Source organism: Schistocerca americana, chromosome 3, assembly GCF_021461395.2.
Source record: "Schistocerca americana isolate TAMUIC-IGC-003095 chromosome 3, iqSchAmer2.1, whole genome shotgun sequence".
Taxonomy (NCBI): domain Eukaryota; kingdom Metazoa; phylum Arthropoda; class Insecta; order Orthoptera; family Acrididae; genus Schistocerca; species Schistocerca americana.
In genome coordinates, this window is record NC_060121.1 from 516533187 (window position 1) to 516551840 (window position 18654).

Here is an 18654-nt window from a genome sequence, read left to right on the forward strand (position 1 = left end):
TCCGTTGTGGTTGCACCTACGGTACGGCTATCTGTATCGCTGAGGCACGCAAGCCTCCCCACCAACGGCAAGGGCAAGGTCCATGGTTCATGGGGGGGGACAATCACTGATGTTATCAGATTTGTCACAAGCTAAATCAGATTTGTCACAAGCTAAGTTTTGAAACACATAGTCTGTAAAACTACACTGTTCATATCTTCACGATAGTCACCTGTCCTTTTTGAATGAAATGTTAACAAGCAGTTTTGCACAAAAATGGGATGTATCTGCACGTAAAACAGTATCTTTCCCGCCCTTTTTTGAATAGACACTGCTGTCGCCCCTCAGGCCTTTCATCACTACAGGGTCTGTATGTAATGAATGGCTGGCATCAATCTAGATAGTCACACTATACTTTCAAATGTCACACACGATTCTGTACAGGAACCTGCACTGACATGCAAAATCATGTGGCCTCTGCATTAATATTTCAGTTCTATTAAAAACTGAATAGCTAAAGCCTATGTCTTTGAGCACTAAATGCAATGAAAATAGCAATGTAGACAATGTATGGTCGTCCCTTCCCGTATAATAACATTATAACATCCTGGACTTTCCATTGTCTGATCTTCTTGTGTGATAGATCTATATAAGGTGACAAATTGTGTGTATCTGGAAATTGTTGAAGCCATCACTTGCACAAGAAGACTGTAAACACCAGGAAAAAAAACAGAGGAATAAGGCACTCTCATAAAAATCTATATTGTGCTGTTCTTTCTCTATCATTACAACAGTATTTTTTATTTCTTTCAAAGCTGTTGCAGTCATTTTGATGTAAGTAACAGGAAATAAGGTCTCTTCTCTTTTCTTTTCTTTTCTTTTCTTTTTCAAAGTAGTCTCTTACGGAGTACATGAATTTATAAGCCTGACTGTGTAGAATGCGTTCTGTTCTCCATTTCTGTGTGTGTTGGGCTTGCACCACGTGTCGCACTGGACATGGTTTAAAATGAAACAAGTGAATAAACAATAAATAAGAAATTAACTACAGTTCATCGTTACACAGGTGATGACAGCTCCAGTTACACTTAAGACACTTACTGATACGTTGCAGGCATACATGCCTGTTTGTTTAACAATGCGGCAAAGTGACTAGTGCTATGTGCTCAAACGAAGTCCCTCGCTAGGCAATGAAACAACATTATTAATCTGTCATTACCAAAGATTTTGCTCCCAGATCATAGAGCATTGAATTTGTTTGGTAGGAGTGGAAACCAAATCCCTGTTAGGCATTCTATTTTTTTTTTTTTTTATATGTGGTTTCCATAAATCTAAGACAAGTGCAAAGTTATATACTTCATAAAGGACACTGCCAATTTCCATCCACTTGTCTCCATTTGGAGCTAGAGCTGTCTAATGATTTTGATAGCTCTCATTTCCGGTTTGGAACGGAATTGTTTATTATTCTGTCCAGTCTAGGCTCTGTGCTCACTTTGGTTGATATTTGTTGCCTGAAAATGTATATAGCATTCATTATAGTTTTTGTGAGTGTTAATTGTTTTCATTTGTCATGTTTCTTGCAGTTGAATTTTATTTTCTTCCCTCTGATACAGTTGGAATAAATTCTATGGTGCTTTGAAAAAGGTCCTGTTTTGCTTAATATTTCCCATTTTGTGTTTCAGGCTTCTGTGAAAGGAATAAATTCCACTGGGCATGTTGATTCACCGGAGACAATAATAATCCATGGCAAACAAAGTATGGCCTTGAAAAGAACAATTCAAAAAATTAAGGAAGAAAGTGAATCTCAGAAAATTACAGCCACAGCTCCTAAGTTTGAAGACACAAAAGATGTTGAAACTTCAGTTTCAGTCAAAGAGTCATCTCGTGAAATGAACACCAGGAAAAGTGTCAGCTTCTCACCAGCACCACAAGTGGTGGCATTTGCAGCTTCAAGACGAATAAGTACACGTAAATCTATGAAAATTCCTAATATCACAGAAGAGAATTGTGGCATGCTTTCGCCAAACGATTCGAATTTGTTGGAGACACTTCCTAACCGAAAGACTAGTATATTAAAAAAATCATCTTCAGTAGAAACACGCACAGAACTAATGGAAATTGATGATAATTCTTCTGCAATAACTAATTTGGAAAGAGTTCGTAATAGTTCTGTTGTATCAAGTACTCCTGTCAGAGTTTCAGAAAGGCAGAAAGGTAGAACACCTTCACAGTCACCAAGCACTCCCAAGATGAAGGTTAGGATGGGAAAATCTTCAAAGTGTGTGTCAGTAACCAACCAGAGTCCGGAAGCATTAAATACAAGCATTGTGTCACAGGCAAGCAGTACGTTTGATTTTGACGCTGTCACTACTCCCTGTATATCAGTTGAAAAACTAGTTTCACCCTTAAATACCACCAGTTCAAAAAAACAAATAAACAGCGATTCAGCTAAACGTAATGTAAACATTTCTGCACAAAAAATATTCAAAGATCTTGTAGCAGATAAAGTTATCGACACTAGTAAATGGCATTACCATGATACGAACGCAGCAACCAGTGCAACTGATGCCTGCAATTGGACAGGTTCGGAGCCCTTGGCCATGTCATCAAGCAGGAAAAGTGATCGAAGATCAGTGTCATTTCCTGTAAATCGTTACTCCACAAGGAAATCACAAGGTAAAAGAAGTTCTGAAGAGGTGTATAATCAGCATGATGTGGCCTCACCGTCCAAAAAAAGAAAAGTATCAGTTAACACACAAGAAGAGTCATTTATTTCTAAAGATGCAGGTGGCTTTCTTGTAAACAAACTTGAGCAGCTTCCGGGTGTAGCAGTAGCATCATCGCCAAAGCTTGACAGAAATAGTGGAAGGGTTCATAGAATATCTCAGCAGCCAGTGATTGTTGACTCAAATGATATTGAAGATGCCAAGAAAGATTTAAGATCATCTAAGAAATCTTTACCTGATGCTTTGCTCAGCAAAGGATATGTTAAACAGCAGTCTCCCTCTGTTAGACAAAGAAAGTCTACAATTAATGATTTAAGAGATGTTACAGGTGTCACAAGACTATTTGACACTACAAAGAAACAAGGATCTCCTGCAAATGATCTTACTGATGTGAGAGGTGTAAAACAGCTTTTAAAAACTCCAAAGCAGCAGAAACTGCCAAAGAATGATTTGACAGATGTTAGAGGTGTAAAACAGGTGTTGAAAACTCCAAGAACACAGAAATCACCACGAAATGACCTTACTGATGTAAGAGGTGTGAAAAGACTACTCCGGTCTCCATTACATCGTCAGAAATCACCACAGAATGATCTTACAGATGTGAGGGGGGTGAAAAAGCTTTTCAGATCTTCAAAAAAACAAATGTCTCCCAAAAATGATCTAACTGATGTAAGAGGTGTGAAAAAATTACTTCAGTCTCCAAGGCAACAGAAATCACCACGAAATGATCTAACTGATGTAAGAGGTGTGAAAAAATTACTTCAGTCTCCAAGGCAACAGAAATCACCACAGAATGATCTCACTGATGTGAGAGGTGTGAAAAAATTGCTTCAGTCTCCGAGGCGACAGAAATCTCCACAGAATGATCTCACTGATGTGAGAGGTGTGAAAAAATTGCTTCAGTCTCCGAGGCAACAGAAATCTCCACAGAATGATCTCACTGATGTGAGAGGTGTGAAAAAATTGCTTCAGTCTCCGAGGCAACAGAAATCTCCACAGAATGATCTCACTGATGTGAGAGGTGTGAAAAAATTGCTTCAGTCTCCGAGGCAACAGAAATCTCCAAGAAATGATCTCGCTGATGTGAGAGGTGTGAAAAGGTTACTCCAGTCTCCTAGGCAACAGAAATCTCCACAGAATGATCTCACTGATGTGAGAGGTGTGAAAAGGCTACTCCAGTCTCCTAGGCAACAGAAATCCCCACAGAATGATCTCACCGATGTGAGAGGTGTGAAAAGGCTACTCCAGTCTCCTAGGCAACAGAAATCCCCACAGAATGATCTCACCGATGTGAGAGGTGTGAAAAGGCTACTCCAGTCTCCTAGGCAACAGAAATCCCCACAGAATGATCTCACCGATGTGAGAGGTGTGAAAAGGTTACTTCAGTCTCCTAGGCAACAGAAATCTTCGCAAAATGATCTAACTGGTATGGAAGGTGTGAAAAGATTACTTCAATCGCCTAGGCAACAGAAATCTGTGCAGAATGATCTCACTTATGCAGGAGATGTGAAAAGGTTAGTTGAACCTGAGTCCCATAAAAATACTAACCCACCTCGAACTCGCAGGGGTAAAGTGCAAGTTACTGGTGGAGATACTATGGTCTCAGATGAAAAGCAGCAGAAATCTGAAACAGCAAACAACTTGGAGCAGAGAGACTTACTTATTATGTCTAGTGCTGGGCACACATCACCTAATGTTACGAATGTACCTCAGACACGCAGGACTAGAAAACAAGCTGTCGCTAAGGAAATGATTAATAGTAATCTTCAGGCTTCGGCTGAGAGTACATCACTACCTAGGACCCACAGGGGAAAGAAGGTTACTGTTACAGTTTCAAAGTCAAGTGAAGAGGTGAAATCTCAATCTGTTGTGGAAACTGACATTTCTGTAGAAGTATGTGAACAAAACGACTTGTTTGTTCATCCCACCAAGCTTGCTTCATTAGACACTGCCTCTTCACCTAGAACTCGCAGGGGCAGAAAACAAATCATGAATAATAAAAAAGTTGGGGAGGAATTAGAGCAATTTCGTGATGTGTTGCAGAAGCATGAAGAGGATGTTTTAATTAAAACAAGTCAGCTTGTTTCAACTGTCGCTGTTTCTCCACTTAAAACTCGAAGGGGTAAAAAATATATTGAAAAAAGTAAAGAGCAGGATGAAGATCTGAAGTCAGTGTCTCATAGCAGCAAACTTAAACCTGAAGTAGAAACCCACAAATTGACACAAAATCAACAAGAAATGCAGTCTGTTAATGACGGTGAAACTGCTTCACTAAAAATACGTGGTGGTAACAGAGGAGATGTTTCCAAGCAGCAGAGGAAGAAAGCTGTAACTTCACTGAGTGGTAATAACAGTGCAGAATCAAGAGAGAGTGATACTTTGTCACCCAAGCCTCAACAGAAAAGAGTAATTTTTGCAGATGTATTACATGCATCTTCACCAAGTAACAGTCCTTCATCAAGGACACGTAGAGCTAAAAAGCAGGTAGTTAATGAGGAATCTGAAAAAAAAGGTGGTTTAAAAGCTGGCGACCAGTTATTGTCAGATGAGTGTGACAAACCAGTGGGTAAGCGTCACCAGAGAAAATTAGTGAATGCAGATAGTGTGGAATACAGCCCCTCAACTATTTCTGGCCAGTCCAGAACCCGAAAGGGAAGAAAATTTCATACTGCTACTGTGAGTGAGGAGTTGAAATTACCTTTCAAAACTCCAAGCCCCCGTGATTATAAAACAGATGGCACAACAGCTATAGCAGAATCGGAACAAAGTAAAGTAAGTGACAGTGTATTCATTGATTCTAATACTATCAGCCCACTGAAACCAAGGAGAGGTAGGAAAGCTGGAACCGTAACAGTTTCTTCCACTGCGGAAATGAGAGAGAGAACAGAAATAAATAGGAATCTTGATAAAAACATTGCAACATCTGTTGCTCACACGTTAGACACAGGTCTTGCTGACAACAGCACATGTGAGGTACCTGTCGTGGCTTCCTCAAAGAGAACATTACGTGGAAAAAAAGAAAATGTTACTCGGCTTGCTGCAACCACTGTACCTTCATCAGATAAAAGTGAAACTGAAGAGAGGAACAGTGTAAAAAGTACAAGAGCAGGTAGAAAACGTGCAGTAAATCTAGAGAATGGTTTTTCAGCTGTAAGTATACAAATAGGTTCTAGCAAAGATACAGCTATTATTGACAGTCCTCCACCTAAGAGGTCGCGGAGGGTCAGAATTCGTGGTGACATGGAAGAAGGGAAGCCATCTTCTCGTTCAGAGTTGATTGAGCTAAACAGTACACAGACAGAAACAGAATCCACAGACGACAGCATTGAAAAGCGGTTACATGGTCTTACTCACAAAACAAGGCAGGCTACAGTCTGTGATGCATCCAAAATTGTTGATCAACCAGATGAAGCTAGTGAAGAGAGAACTTCAAGCAGGAGACGTGGGGTGAGGCAGCACAAGAAAGAGACAAATAAAAATGAACTTGGAAATGGGCAAAGTACAGATGAAGCAGAGCAGAGAAGTACACGGAGTAAAAGGAAGCATGTTCAGGAGACTGGTGAAAGATCTCCGAGAAAGAAGAAAAACACACAATCTGATAGGTGAGTGCATGGCAGTAGCAGGTAATATAATTTGTAGCCCCCATTTCATTATTACCTCTGTGGTGGAATTGTGTTCTTTTTTTAAATAATGAAGCGTTATATATCCTTACTGTCTTCAGAATTAAACAATTTGTCATGTGGCACCACCTCGTTAAATTGAAAACGCGGTCATAAGTTAGAGAAACTAGGGTAAACCACACATTTATTGGCACTTTAAGATGATATTTGCAGGATAAATTATATATCCTCAACACTTACCTTGCTTGAAGTATAATTCTAACACACATCATTCTAGCATCTAAAGTAACATTGTACGACAACTACAAAAGTTTTATAATTTTTTCCATATGAAATAAATTACTTAAAAATATGTAAAATTTTACCAGTTAATGTCACAATTTGCCAGTAGTTAGCATCCACATTATACCAGTCATTGTCTCCCCCAATTTATATCGATCTTTATTATTATTTCTTTCTTTTCTCAGACGTTATGTCTGGTCAAAAATGGAAAGTGACGCGGACCTTGATCAAGCGTGACTTCCTTTTAACTGTACGGTATATGTTATATTGTATTTAGGAACTTTGGGGTAATTTAACATGTATCAATAATTACGGATTTCTGTAGTTGTATATACAAGTTTGGATGTAGCTGTATTGCATTGATGTACTGGTGGATATTGTATGGTATGACTCCTGTAGTTAATAGTATAATTGGTATAATGTCAACTTTATCCTGATGCCACATGTCCTCGACTTCCTCAGCCAGTTGGATGTATTTTTCAATTTTTTCTCCTGTTTTCTTTTGTATATTTGTTGTATTGGGTATGGATATTTCGTTTAGTTGTGTTAATTTCTTCTTTTTATTGGTGAGTATGATGTCAGGCTTGTTATGTGGTGTTGTTTTATCTGTTATAATGGTTCTGTTCCAGTATAATTTGTATTCATCATTCTCCAGTACATTTTGTGGTGCATACTTGTATGTGGGAACGTGTTGTTTTATAAGTTTATGTTGTAAAGCAAGCTGTTGATGTATTATTTTTGCTACATTGTAATGTCTTCTGGGGTATTCTGTATTTGCTAGTATTGTACATCCGCTTGTGATGTGATCTACTGTTTCTATTTGTTGTTTACAAAGTCTGCATTTATCTGTTGTGGTATTGGGATCTTTAATAATATGCTTGCTGTAATATCTGGTGTTTATTGTTTGATCCTGTATTGCAATCATGAATCCTTCCGTCTTACTGTATATATTGCCTTTTCTTAGCCATGTGGTGGATGTGTCTTGATCGATGTGTGGCTGTGTTAGATGATACGGGTGCTTGCCATGTAGTGTTTTCTTTTTCCAATTTACTTTCTTCGTATCTGTTGATGTTATGTGATCTAAAGGGTTGTAGAAGTGGTTATGAAATTGCAGTGGTGTAGCCGATGTATTTATATGAGTGATTGCTTTGTGTATTTTGCTAGTTTCTGCTCGTTCTATAAAGAATTTTCTTAAATTGTCTACCTGTCCATAATGTAGGTTTTTTATGTCGATAAATCCCCTTCCTCCTTCCTTTCTGCTTAATGTGAATCTTTCAGTTGCTGAATGTACGTGATGTATTCTATATTCGTGGCGTTGTGATCGTGTAAGTGTATTGAGTGCTTCTAGGTCTGTGTTACTCCATTTCACTACTCCAAATGAGTAGGTCAGTATTGGTATAGCATAAGTATTTATAGCTTTTGTCTTGTTTCTTGCTGTCAATTCTGTTTTCAATATTTTTGTTAGTCTTTGTCTATATTTTTCTTTCAGTTCTTCTTTAATATTTGTATTATCTATTCCTATTTTTTGTCTGTATCCTAGATATTTATAGGCATCTGTTTTTTCCATCGCTTCTATGCAGTCGCTGTGGTTATCCAATATGTAATCTTCTTGTTTAGTGTGTTTTCTCTTGACTATGCTATTTTTCTTACATTTGTCTGTTCCAAAAGCCATATTTATATCATTGCTGAATACTTCTGTTATCTGTAGTAATTGGTTGAGTTGTTGATTTGTTGCTGCCAGTAGTTTTAGATCATCCATGTATAGCAAATGTGTGATTTTGTGTGGGTATGTTCCAGTAATATTGTATCCATAATTTGTATTATTTAGCATGTTGGATAGTGGATTCAGAGCAAGGCAGAACCAGAAAGGTCTTAATGAGTCTCCTTGGTATATTCCACGCTTTATCTGTATTGGCTGTAAACCATTACTCAATGATACATCCCTTACCTGTTTTTACTTATATTTCAATTATTTTAATATATAATGTTATCAATCACTTATTTATCTGTTAATGAACAAAAACAACAATATTATGTATAGCATGTATCCAAAAATATGTTGTTGTTGTTGTTGTTGTTGTTGTTGTTGTGGTCTTCAGTCCTGAGACCGGTTTGATGCAGCTCTCCGTGCTACTACATCCTGTGCAAGCTTCTTCATCTCCCAGTACCTACCGCAACCTACATCCTTCTGAATCTGCTTAGTGTATTCATCTCTTGGTCTCCCCCTATGATTTTTACCCTCCACGCTGCCTTCCAATACTAAATTGGTGATCCCTTGATGCCTCAGAACATGTCCTACCAACTGATCCCTTCTTCTGGTCAAGTTGTGCCACAAACTTCTCTTCTCCCCAATCCTATTCAATACTTCCTCATTAGTTATGTGATCTACCCATCTAATCTTCAGCATTCTTCTGTAGCACCACATTTGAAAAGCTTCTATTCTCTTCTTGTCCAAACTATTTACCGTCCATGTTTCACTTCCATACATGGCTACACTCCATACGAATACTTTCAGAAGTAACTTCCTGACGCTTAAATCAATACTCGATGTTAACAAATTTCTCTTCTTCAGAAACACTTTCCTTGCCATTGCCAGTCTACATTTTATATCCTCTCTACTTCGTCCATCATCAGTTATTTTGCTCCCCAAATAGCACAACTCCTTTACTATTTTAAGTGTCTCATTTCCTAATCTAATACCCTCAGCATCACCCGACTTAACTCGACTACATTCCATTATCCTCGTTTTGCTTTTGTTGATGTTCATCTTATATCTTCCCTTCAAGACACTATCCATTCCGTTCAACTGCTCTTCCAAGTCCTTTGCTGTCTCTGACAGAATTACAATGTCATCGGCGAACCTCAAAGTTTTTATTTCTTCTCCATGGATTTTAATACCTACTCTAAATTTTTCTTTTGTTTCCTTTACTGCTTGCTCAATATAGAGACTGAATAACATCGGGGAGAGGCTACAACCCTGTCTCACTCCCTTCCCAACCACTGCTTCCCTTTCATGTCCCTCAACTCTTATAACTGCCATCTGGTTTCTGTACAAGTTGTAAATAGCCTTTCGCTCCCTGTATTTTACCCCTGCCACCTTTAGAATTTGAAAGAGAGTATTCCAGTCAACATTGTCAAAAGCTTTCTCTAAGTCTACAAATGCTAGAAACGTAGATTTGCCTTTCCTTAATCTTTCTTCTAAGATAAGTCGTAAGGTCAGTATTGCCTCACGTGTTCCAGTATTTCTACGGAATCCAAACTGATCTTCCCCGAGGTCGGCTTCTACTAGTTTTTCCATTCGTCTGTAAAGAATTCGTGTTAGTACTTTGCAGCTGTGGCTTATTAAACTGATTGTTCGGTAATTTTCACATCTGTCAACACCTGCTTTCTTTGGGATTGGAATTATTATATTCTTAAAAAAAATGTTATGTACAATAAATGAAATAAAGATGTAAACCTCTGGCTGATGAAGGGCACTGAGATAAGCCTTAAAACAGCCCGCCTTCTCCCCTCAGGAGAAGGAACAAAACTTGCTTAATGAAAAAAATAAATAAAAAAAAATTCCTCCTCTGTGCTCAGGATAGGCACTACCCATGGGATGTTTTGGTATATTTATTACTCTTGATCTGGGAATCCCATACATTCTGGACACTGCTTTGACTCTTTGACTGAGATGTCTTACTTTTCATCTTGGAGTGCTTTCTGAATGCTTTCTTCGCTGTACGAATCTTTTCACCTAGGACCCTTATTTCATTCAGTTTACTTATGTAATGAAGAAAAAGATGCAGAAAAATGTTAAAATCATTGCCCATTATTGATTAATAATTTTCCAGTTATTGGCACACAATTTTCTAGTTGTTGGCACTGTGCCATTTACTGGTTACAGTTATCATTTGAAGTTGCTGTTTAAACAGATACATTTATTTCCCATTCTTATCAAGATTAAAATGAACTTCACTGTGAAAGCTAATCAGTGCAAAATGCCAGTTGCTGGCACCTGGTGCCAATTATTAAGAGTTACAGGCTTTGCAAAATCCAGTTATTGGCACAGCTTAAACTTCTACACTTCTGAAGTTAGAATGTTGGAATTTATTCTAGTAACTCCACATTGATGGAAATATGGTATCATAATTTTGAAATATGAGATGTTCACACAGTTACAGCCCTTAATATACGGCAATATTTCTAAACTTCCTCTTAGAAAATCCTTTCTAGTACAGGGAAAATTCTAATAACCTTCATAGAAATGTCCTTGAAGAGAAAGCCACAAGATGATGACCATAAGAGAATGAAAATTACCTTAGAAGTGAAACATAAGATCATTGAAAAATGCAAATGCAGTGTGAGTGTTGCTGATTGAGCACACATGTGCAATCGGTCTACATAAACTATTAACACTATACCCAAGAACAAGGACAAGATAAGGACGTAGAGGCTTCAAAGGGAGTGACAAGAGTATCTAAACAGTGGTTTTATATTCTGGATGATGTCGAAAGGTTGCTCCTTGTATGGATAAATAAGAGCAATTTCAAGGTGACACTATTAACGAGAACATCATTTGGGAGAAGGTGAGAACAAGTTTTGCCGACCTTGTTACAAAGACACCAGAATCAACAGCAGCCGAAGAAGTGTTTAAGGGAAGCTGTGGGTGGTTCAAGAAGTTCAGAAAAACTGGTATCCACAGCATTGTGAGGTACAGCAAAGCAACAAAAAATTTAAGATTCAAAGTATTTGCAATTGCTGGCCAGTGCTTTCTCCCAGCTTAAGGACAACATACTAATCCCGCAGTGTATAAACTAGGGATCTTTTGAGGGGGCGGGTGGCATGAATTGATCCAATTTTGCACTTGTTCATATGATTGTAAGTGCTAGTCAGCTAGGTCGTGTCATAGATTGAGAAAGGTGGCGGTCAGGGGGAGGAATATTTGGAGAATACAGCAGGTGGGGTAGAACTTCCTATTTCCAAGTATGTTTTGATGGGATTTTCGATATGGGGCTATGCACTATCATGCTGGAAAACCATCTTTTCATGTCTTATCACTGTATTGTGGTAGTTTGTCTTTCAGTGCTCGGCTCAAACACATCAATTGCTTTTGATAACAATCTCCTGTGATTGTTCCCGTCAGTTGCAAAGCATCGAAAGCTTCCTCTCTTTCACAACCATGCCGATCTTAAATGTCAAAATCGCCGTTCTTCAAGAATGGAAACCATTTTCTGCAAAGTTCTGTCACTAACAGGTGTCTCATCATAGGTCTTACCCAGCTTCTTAGGAGCCTCAGCCACAGATTTCTTCATACCAAAGCAGAAAATTAAAGCCTCCCGCAGATGACTAGAATTGGGCTTGTAAGTTGACATATTCAGTCGAGAATAACTTTAAGATGCAATCAAAATTCAACTAATATTTTGTTTGCATTATGTTCTCAAATGCCTAAACTTACTGTATGACACGACCTATGACTCGTACCACTACTTTCCACTAATGCCATCTACAGCAAAAACGGCGGAAGCAGTCGCAAATAAATCTGTAGACAAAATAAATTTATCAAGACACAATTTCTGCCTCCAAACACCACTCATTTATTCTCGAGCAATGCTTTGAGTTGACTCTTGGAGAGTTTTGTAAATATCACTTAAATGTCTTTGTCTGCATTAAAATGTTTGCAAAGGCAAGGGAAAGGGTTAGAAAGAGAACTCTCACTTCTGCATGGAAGATGCTTTGGCCGGAGTGAGTTGTCGAATGTGACTCTGAGGCATTTGAGTCAGCACTTGTGGAGCCTGTAGGAGATTATGTGTCTTTGGCCAAGAGCACGGGTCTGAGAGATAACAGTATTGATGAGCTTGTAGATCATCTCAGCCAAGAAATGACCACAGAAGAACTTATGGAGTTGCAGTATGTCTCACAGCATGATGTTGTGGAGAGGAGTTCTGAGGAGGAGACAGTAACAGCAAACAGGAATCTTCTGGCTCAATAGTAAAAATGCTGAAAGCATGGGTCTCTGTTGCTTCGTTCATTGAAAATCATCATCCCAATAAAATAGTGGTGATACGCGCAACAAATTCATATGACTATACTGCTGTGTTGCATTTTTTGTCAAGTGTTGAAGCATTGGTAGAAACAAGTATATATAGGTAGCTCCCTAGTAAGAGTTACTTACGTATCATGAATAATAAAGTACATAATACTGTATGTATAATTTTCTTTGAATAAATGGCATCAATAAGAGAGAACGTTTAGGGCTTTTTTGCATGGAATGCATTATTGTATTGTACATTAATTTATATGGGATAAATTGTTTCACTTAACGAGTATTTTGCTCTAAGAGTGAGAGTCCGGAATGACGTGCTTGCTATGCGAGGTTCCACTGTAAATGGTATTTAAGGATCTTAGTTATTAGTTTTGATAGTTGGTGTGAAATAAATGCATAAGGTAATTGGTATCAAATTAATGACTAAATTATTAATTTTGAAATTCATCATTATTTTATTGCAAGTTTCAGTTGAAGGATATTAATTAATTAACTACATTGATCTATCTCAGCAGTAGACAGTAGGTATGTGCCTAAATTCAATGATACAGGTTTCATGCTGTCAGACATATTGCGACTTATGTAATTAATTGATTGATTAATAATTTAAGAACATCTGATAAATCATTTGGCAGTAATTGCTGAGTGCGTGGTGTTTTCTGTCTTAAGATATTTGATTTATTACAGTGACAACATTAGTTATTTTTTGTATGTGTGGATGTTAAAATTCGTATTTTTAAAAGAAATTTCACATCACTAACATGTATGCATGTTGTGTTGCAGATTATTGGATGTCTCTTCAGAACCCAGAGTTGTCTCACCTAGAGCAACAAGACAACGTAGAAATCGTCGCACGTGACCTTCCTTGGCCTTCTGTTCCAGTACAAATATACATGAGTGACCTAACCTCTATGGTGGTTTTTTTTTTTTTTTTTTTTTAAATTGTCAATTCAGATTATATTTTAAATACGACAATAGGTTTATTTCTGTGTAACAGATGTAGTTATATAACAAACTGTACATACATTAGTAGGTTGTAGCTAGTATTGTGGAATTTTTGTTTTAATAATAAGAGCTAGACCATTGGGGTATTATTTTTACTTCCCATGGATTATTGTACTCTTGTAATGACTGTCGTGTGTTATTAACCCTCAATAGTCATCCATTTTAAGTATTAGTCGAGGCTAAATACCTCGAGCGTACTTCAGCTGACTTTAAATTTTATTTGAAAAGTTATTGGATTTGAATATAATTTTAAGTGTTAAAGATCTCACCCAAAACATATATTTTGAATGCAAGCTAGAGAGAAGATACCCACCAATACAGCTAATATTTTGTCATGGAGTATAGCCTTTTCCAAACTAAATATTGCATAGTAGTTCAATTGTAATAAGTTTTTTAATATTACTTTAATATATAAGAACCATAGATGATTTAGAGAATTGTAATATTTTAAAGTGAAATAAGAACTTCCATTTTCACTTATTTTTAAAAATACTGTAGCTGTTTCTTCTTCTTAACCATATTCTCTAATTGTTAATAGGCGCTGTCTTGGAGATCTAATTTAAACTGACTGTTCTGCTATTGTCACCTGTCCTACAAGCACACCATTGTAGAATTCAAAAGTAGTATTTCAGTTTTATTCACAATTTCTTCTATAATGTAGAGCATTGTATAAAAGACTTAATTGTCTTTCCACTTTGGTTTATTCACATTTTGTAATGACTGTAATCACGTGTAAACTAATTGTTATTAATTTATATTTCCTCCATGTTTCCAAATTTTTCTGTTTAGAATTGTGTGTGAACTTTGCTACTTTCACTGGCAGATATTTTAACTATTACAGTTGGCATATGCTATGCTGTGTGTCCAGCTCCTATTCCCATGTTTTTGTTTCATCTATCTTCACTGGTTCATTATTATACATAACAAATATTTTAGCCAAATTTGGCATCTTGTAAGAGGTTTTGCCATTCTTGGGAAATGTGAACTCTTTAGTCAACCAGAGATATTAGATTTCTTTTATCAGCAGATCATCACTTATAAAGGGAACGTATTAATTGAAGATTGAACAGAGTATTGCATACCATTTTCATATTACATGCAGTGTTTTTAGAAATGTGGATGGGTGAGAAGGTCCTTACACACCACACAATTTAAAACTGTACTTCATTGAAGTATGTAATTAAGTTTAATGTTGGGTGTATCACACAGTCTTGTATGGTGCAATGTCTTTTTATATAACAACATTGTAATGTATTGGTTTTGTATCTCCGGCATAAATCAGTGTTAATGAATTAATGATGCACTACTTCCAAGAGTTTAAAAGTAGTTGTAAGTTTACATATAGCATTGTTAAATTTAAAAATCCAAAAGGGTGTAAATATTGTAGGTATTTATTGCCACAGTGAGACATTAGTTTCACTATCATCTTAAAGTAAAGTGCAGACATATTGTGTTTATGTGGAAATAGGTGCAAGGAATTTTGAGAAAATTTGAAACACAATAACTTGGTTGCTTGCACAGTTACATACGTGAAGGGATCGGAGAGATAGTCTTAAGCCACATGTAACTAGTTTTGATATACAGCAACAGTCCATGTTCCCTGGACAGCTATAAATGTTCAGTACAAAATAGAAATCTTCTTGGTTTTGTACATAATAGTTTATTAGTAAGGTGTGTAGTAAAATACTCGACTCAATGCATTGTAATTATATTGAATCATTTTACTTAAGATATAGTCAGTAGTGGCTTATTACTTTATCTCCCAGAAAAGAATGTAGAATGCAAAATATGAATTTGTAAGGAATTATTTTGAACTACACTAAAAACAGTGACCAGTGTATATAATTTTTACATATTTATATATGTGCAAAGGTCCTTCGGATTAATAAATTATTTTAGTGACTTAGCTACATCAAGAGAGTTCCTCTAACTCATAATTGTTCACATTATTTCCAATAGATGACTGAAAGAAGTGTTAGTTTGCTGCAGATATGTACGCCATGAGAGATAGTACACCATAATTTTTTTCCTGCATAATCAGAAGTGGCTCTCTATATTTTACTGCCAGCTGAAATGGGTATGGTTCAGCAAGCCTTCATTTCTTTTCCTCATAATACGGATATCCACTGATGCAAGGGCTCCTTTGTCAGAATAGCAGTGCTCCACACTTTGGTTGAATAGCTTCACTGAAATGAATGAGATCTACGAATGTGAGTAAGGTGTGTTTAGAGATTGCCTTAAGATTATCCAACACCCAGACGTCTTAGATTTGGCACTTTGGTCAGAATGAAATTTTTTATTGTATTTTACTACCACAACTTCATTGCAGACACAATCACAATTGCAAAAGAGTCTAGTGTGCCCTGCCACAGGACAGTAATGGTGGGCAGATTTAAATCTTTTGGTAACAACGAGAGAGACTTCCGAAGCACAAAAGCCCAAATTCTTTCTCTACTCCTTGCTGTTACCTGATTATGTGGAAATGTTTTGTTAGAGGATTAGTTAACTTCAAATATTTTATCCAGCAGCTCTGAACTTCATCTGAACCCCTTTATCTTTCTCACTCCATAGAAATACATATCCCTTTCTGATCCACAGTTGTGGATACTGCAATCTCTCCATACTATAATCTTGTCAAATGCTAGATCAACTGTTTGGATGTGGGAACATGTAGTGTTTAACTGTAAAACCCATCGTAATTTACACATTACATTCTTCAATCTTCTTGCCTGTTCTGTAACCCAAGAACCCTTGAGAAAGCTTCCTTGCAAATCATGCCTTTCATTCCATATATCTTAATGTTATTTAAAAATTTAAGAACTGTAGATTACACTTTGTGGGTAATCCTTTTTGGAATAGCTATGAAAGAAAGATAAAATAGAATGAAATAAAATTACTCATAAAATACTAGTCAATTTATCTGTATAAAACAAACTTTCACATTTGATACCATACTTATGCAACTTGTCAGGTAAGTATTCTGGGCGTTAAAATTTTCTGTATCCAAACAGAATAAAAAAATATTTTCTTCTTTCCCATGTAGTTTTATGTAGCACTTGGTCCAGCAGGTACACGAACTTCCGAAAGAGGTTCCATGGACAGTCTTATTTTGAAAACCCACACCACTGACCAATTTGAGATTTGACTGCCCCCCCCCCCCCCCCCCTTTCAAAACAAATACTTCAGTGTTTAGCTTTTCCTGAATATTTAGGTTTGTGACATGATTCTTCGTTCACAGTACTTATTCCATGCTGTAAAAAGAACAAAATAGTCTCAGAACTTCGTTGAGATAGTTGTAAGGCACACAAAATACTGCTAAAATGGCATTCATGAAAAATATTTGTGTTATTAAAACTATATTATTACAGCATTAAGTAGTCTTTGAAGTATGCCCATAAAATTTTCCCACTACCACAAAAAACGCATTCAAATGTGTGAACAACATTAGAACAACAATGATTACCAGTAAATACTAGTACATACAGAAATGTTATGAGCTGGAACTGTAGCTCAATGGATGCCAGGATTCATCACTGTCAGTATCAAAATGACCACATTAGTTTCCACTACTCTCATTGGCAACTATTCGTTAAATATGTGAACAAGGTTCAGATGCTCCTGAGCTAGCTGCCATTTTGCTGTGATAAGTCTGTCTTCTAAAAATACCACCAGATGGTAAAGTACAAAACTTCACTGCCATTTCCTGCCATCTGTTGCAAAAAGACTAAGCTTTTTTGAGAAAATATGGGTATTTTTAAAAATGTCATTGCATGGAAAAACTCAATTTTGAAAAAATTGTGGCTTAAGACAGTCTCTTTGACCCCTTCATATTTTTGATTGGTGTGTGTACTAGTAACGTGTAGTGCAATCTGAAGATGCTGACAAATTGTGTAAATAAAAAATTTTAATAGTTATTTTATTCATTAAAATTTGTCTTGTTAAGATGTGTGTTAACGATTTCATGACACCCTGTTTAATCAGTCATTAATTGCAACATGTTCCATTTGTTCAATAACTGGCAGAGCAGATAAGCATATTACCAAATCAAGAATTCATTGGTCAACACATTTGATCATTCTGCAGTTGGTCTATAGACAGTGATATTGCAGTAGCTGTATAAATGTACATTTTGCGGGGTTACATTGATAGCATGTTACTAGTATTGTATCAAATGCTTCCTTAGAAAATACTATGTAGTCTTAAAAATTTTTAAGAGCTGAAATCACATTCTAACAAAATCTTAATGTGTGTGTGTGCTGTACTTACATAATACTGACATCCCTAGCCAGAACCCAGTCCCGCATACTGTTCCTGCGTTGTTGCTTGGTTGGTGTAATCCCCCACAATGGCCTTACTACCAAATTACCTATCTCTAGCTGCCATCCCTCCTTCTGTAATGACCTCCACCTGTTCAGATTGTGCCAATCCTTAGCCCTCATCAACAGTCCTGCAGTACTGTATCAACCAAGCCCAAACCTCCTTGCAGTACCTTCTCTCCAGCCAAAAAATTCTTCTGCTGTGCAATCCCAAATTCCTGTAACCCGTAACACACATTGAAACTCTTGCCTTCCAGGAACTAGAGTAACATGCACACCACCACCTCAAAAAGTTCTCCACCCTGCTTCCTATTCCCTAGTACTGCTGTCTGCCCCCTCTACAACCACCTCCAAACCTCCCCCACATCCCTTCTTAGCCAACAAACCATTTCTTGCAGGCCAACTACATTTATCCCACCCTCCAAAACTCCTCTTGCCACCACACAATCTAGAATCTAAACAGACCTGAAACACAGTCATGAACCTTACTCCCAGAAGCCTTAGCCCCACATAAATATCAGTCCTTTCCAAAGGCCTCACTTTTTGCCCCATTTCCAGATTCAATCATGCAGGACTTGTTTAAGACCTCCCAGTCTCTACAGTGGATACACTTTTTTTGTCACCAACCCTACAAATCAGACTCAACCAAAGACAAATGTGGAGCCCTGCCTAACTCAGTTCATTCCTCCATCCAAATGTGATCA

General features: G+C 37.2%; 1 protein-coding gene across 1 annotated transcript in view; it reads left to right on the top strand.

Annotated features, from left to right (window-relative positions):
- LOC124607474 (proliferation marker protein Ki-67-like) overlaps positions 1-17576 on the top strand; it is an 81804-nt gene extending 64228 nt beyond the window's left edge. The window contains exons 9-10 of the mRNA XM_047139831.1: positions 1659-6304; positions 13413-17576. Coding sequence (XP_046995787.1) covers positions 1659-6304; positions 13413-13488 — 4722 coding nt within the window. The 3' untranslated portion in view covers positions 13489-17576. The remainder of the gene's footprint in view (positions 1-1658; positions 6305-13412) is intronic.
- Positions 17577-18654: the final 1078 nt, after the last annotated feature.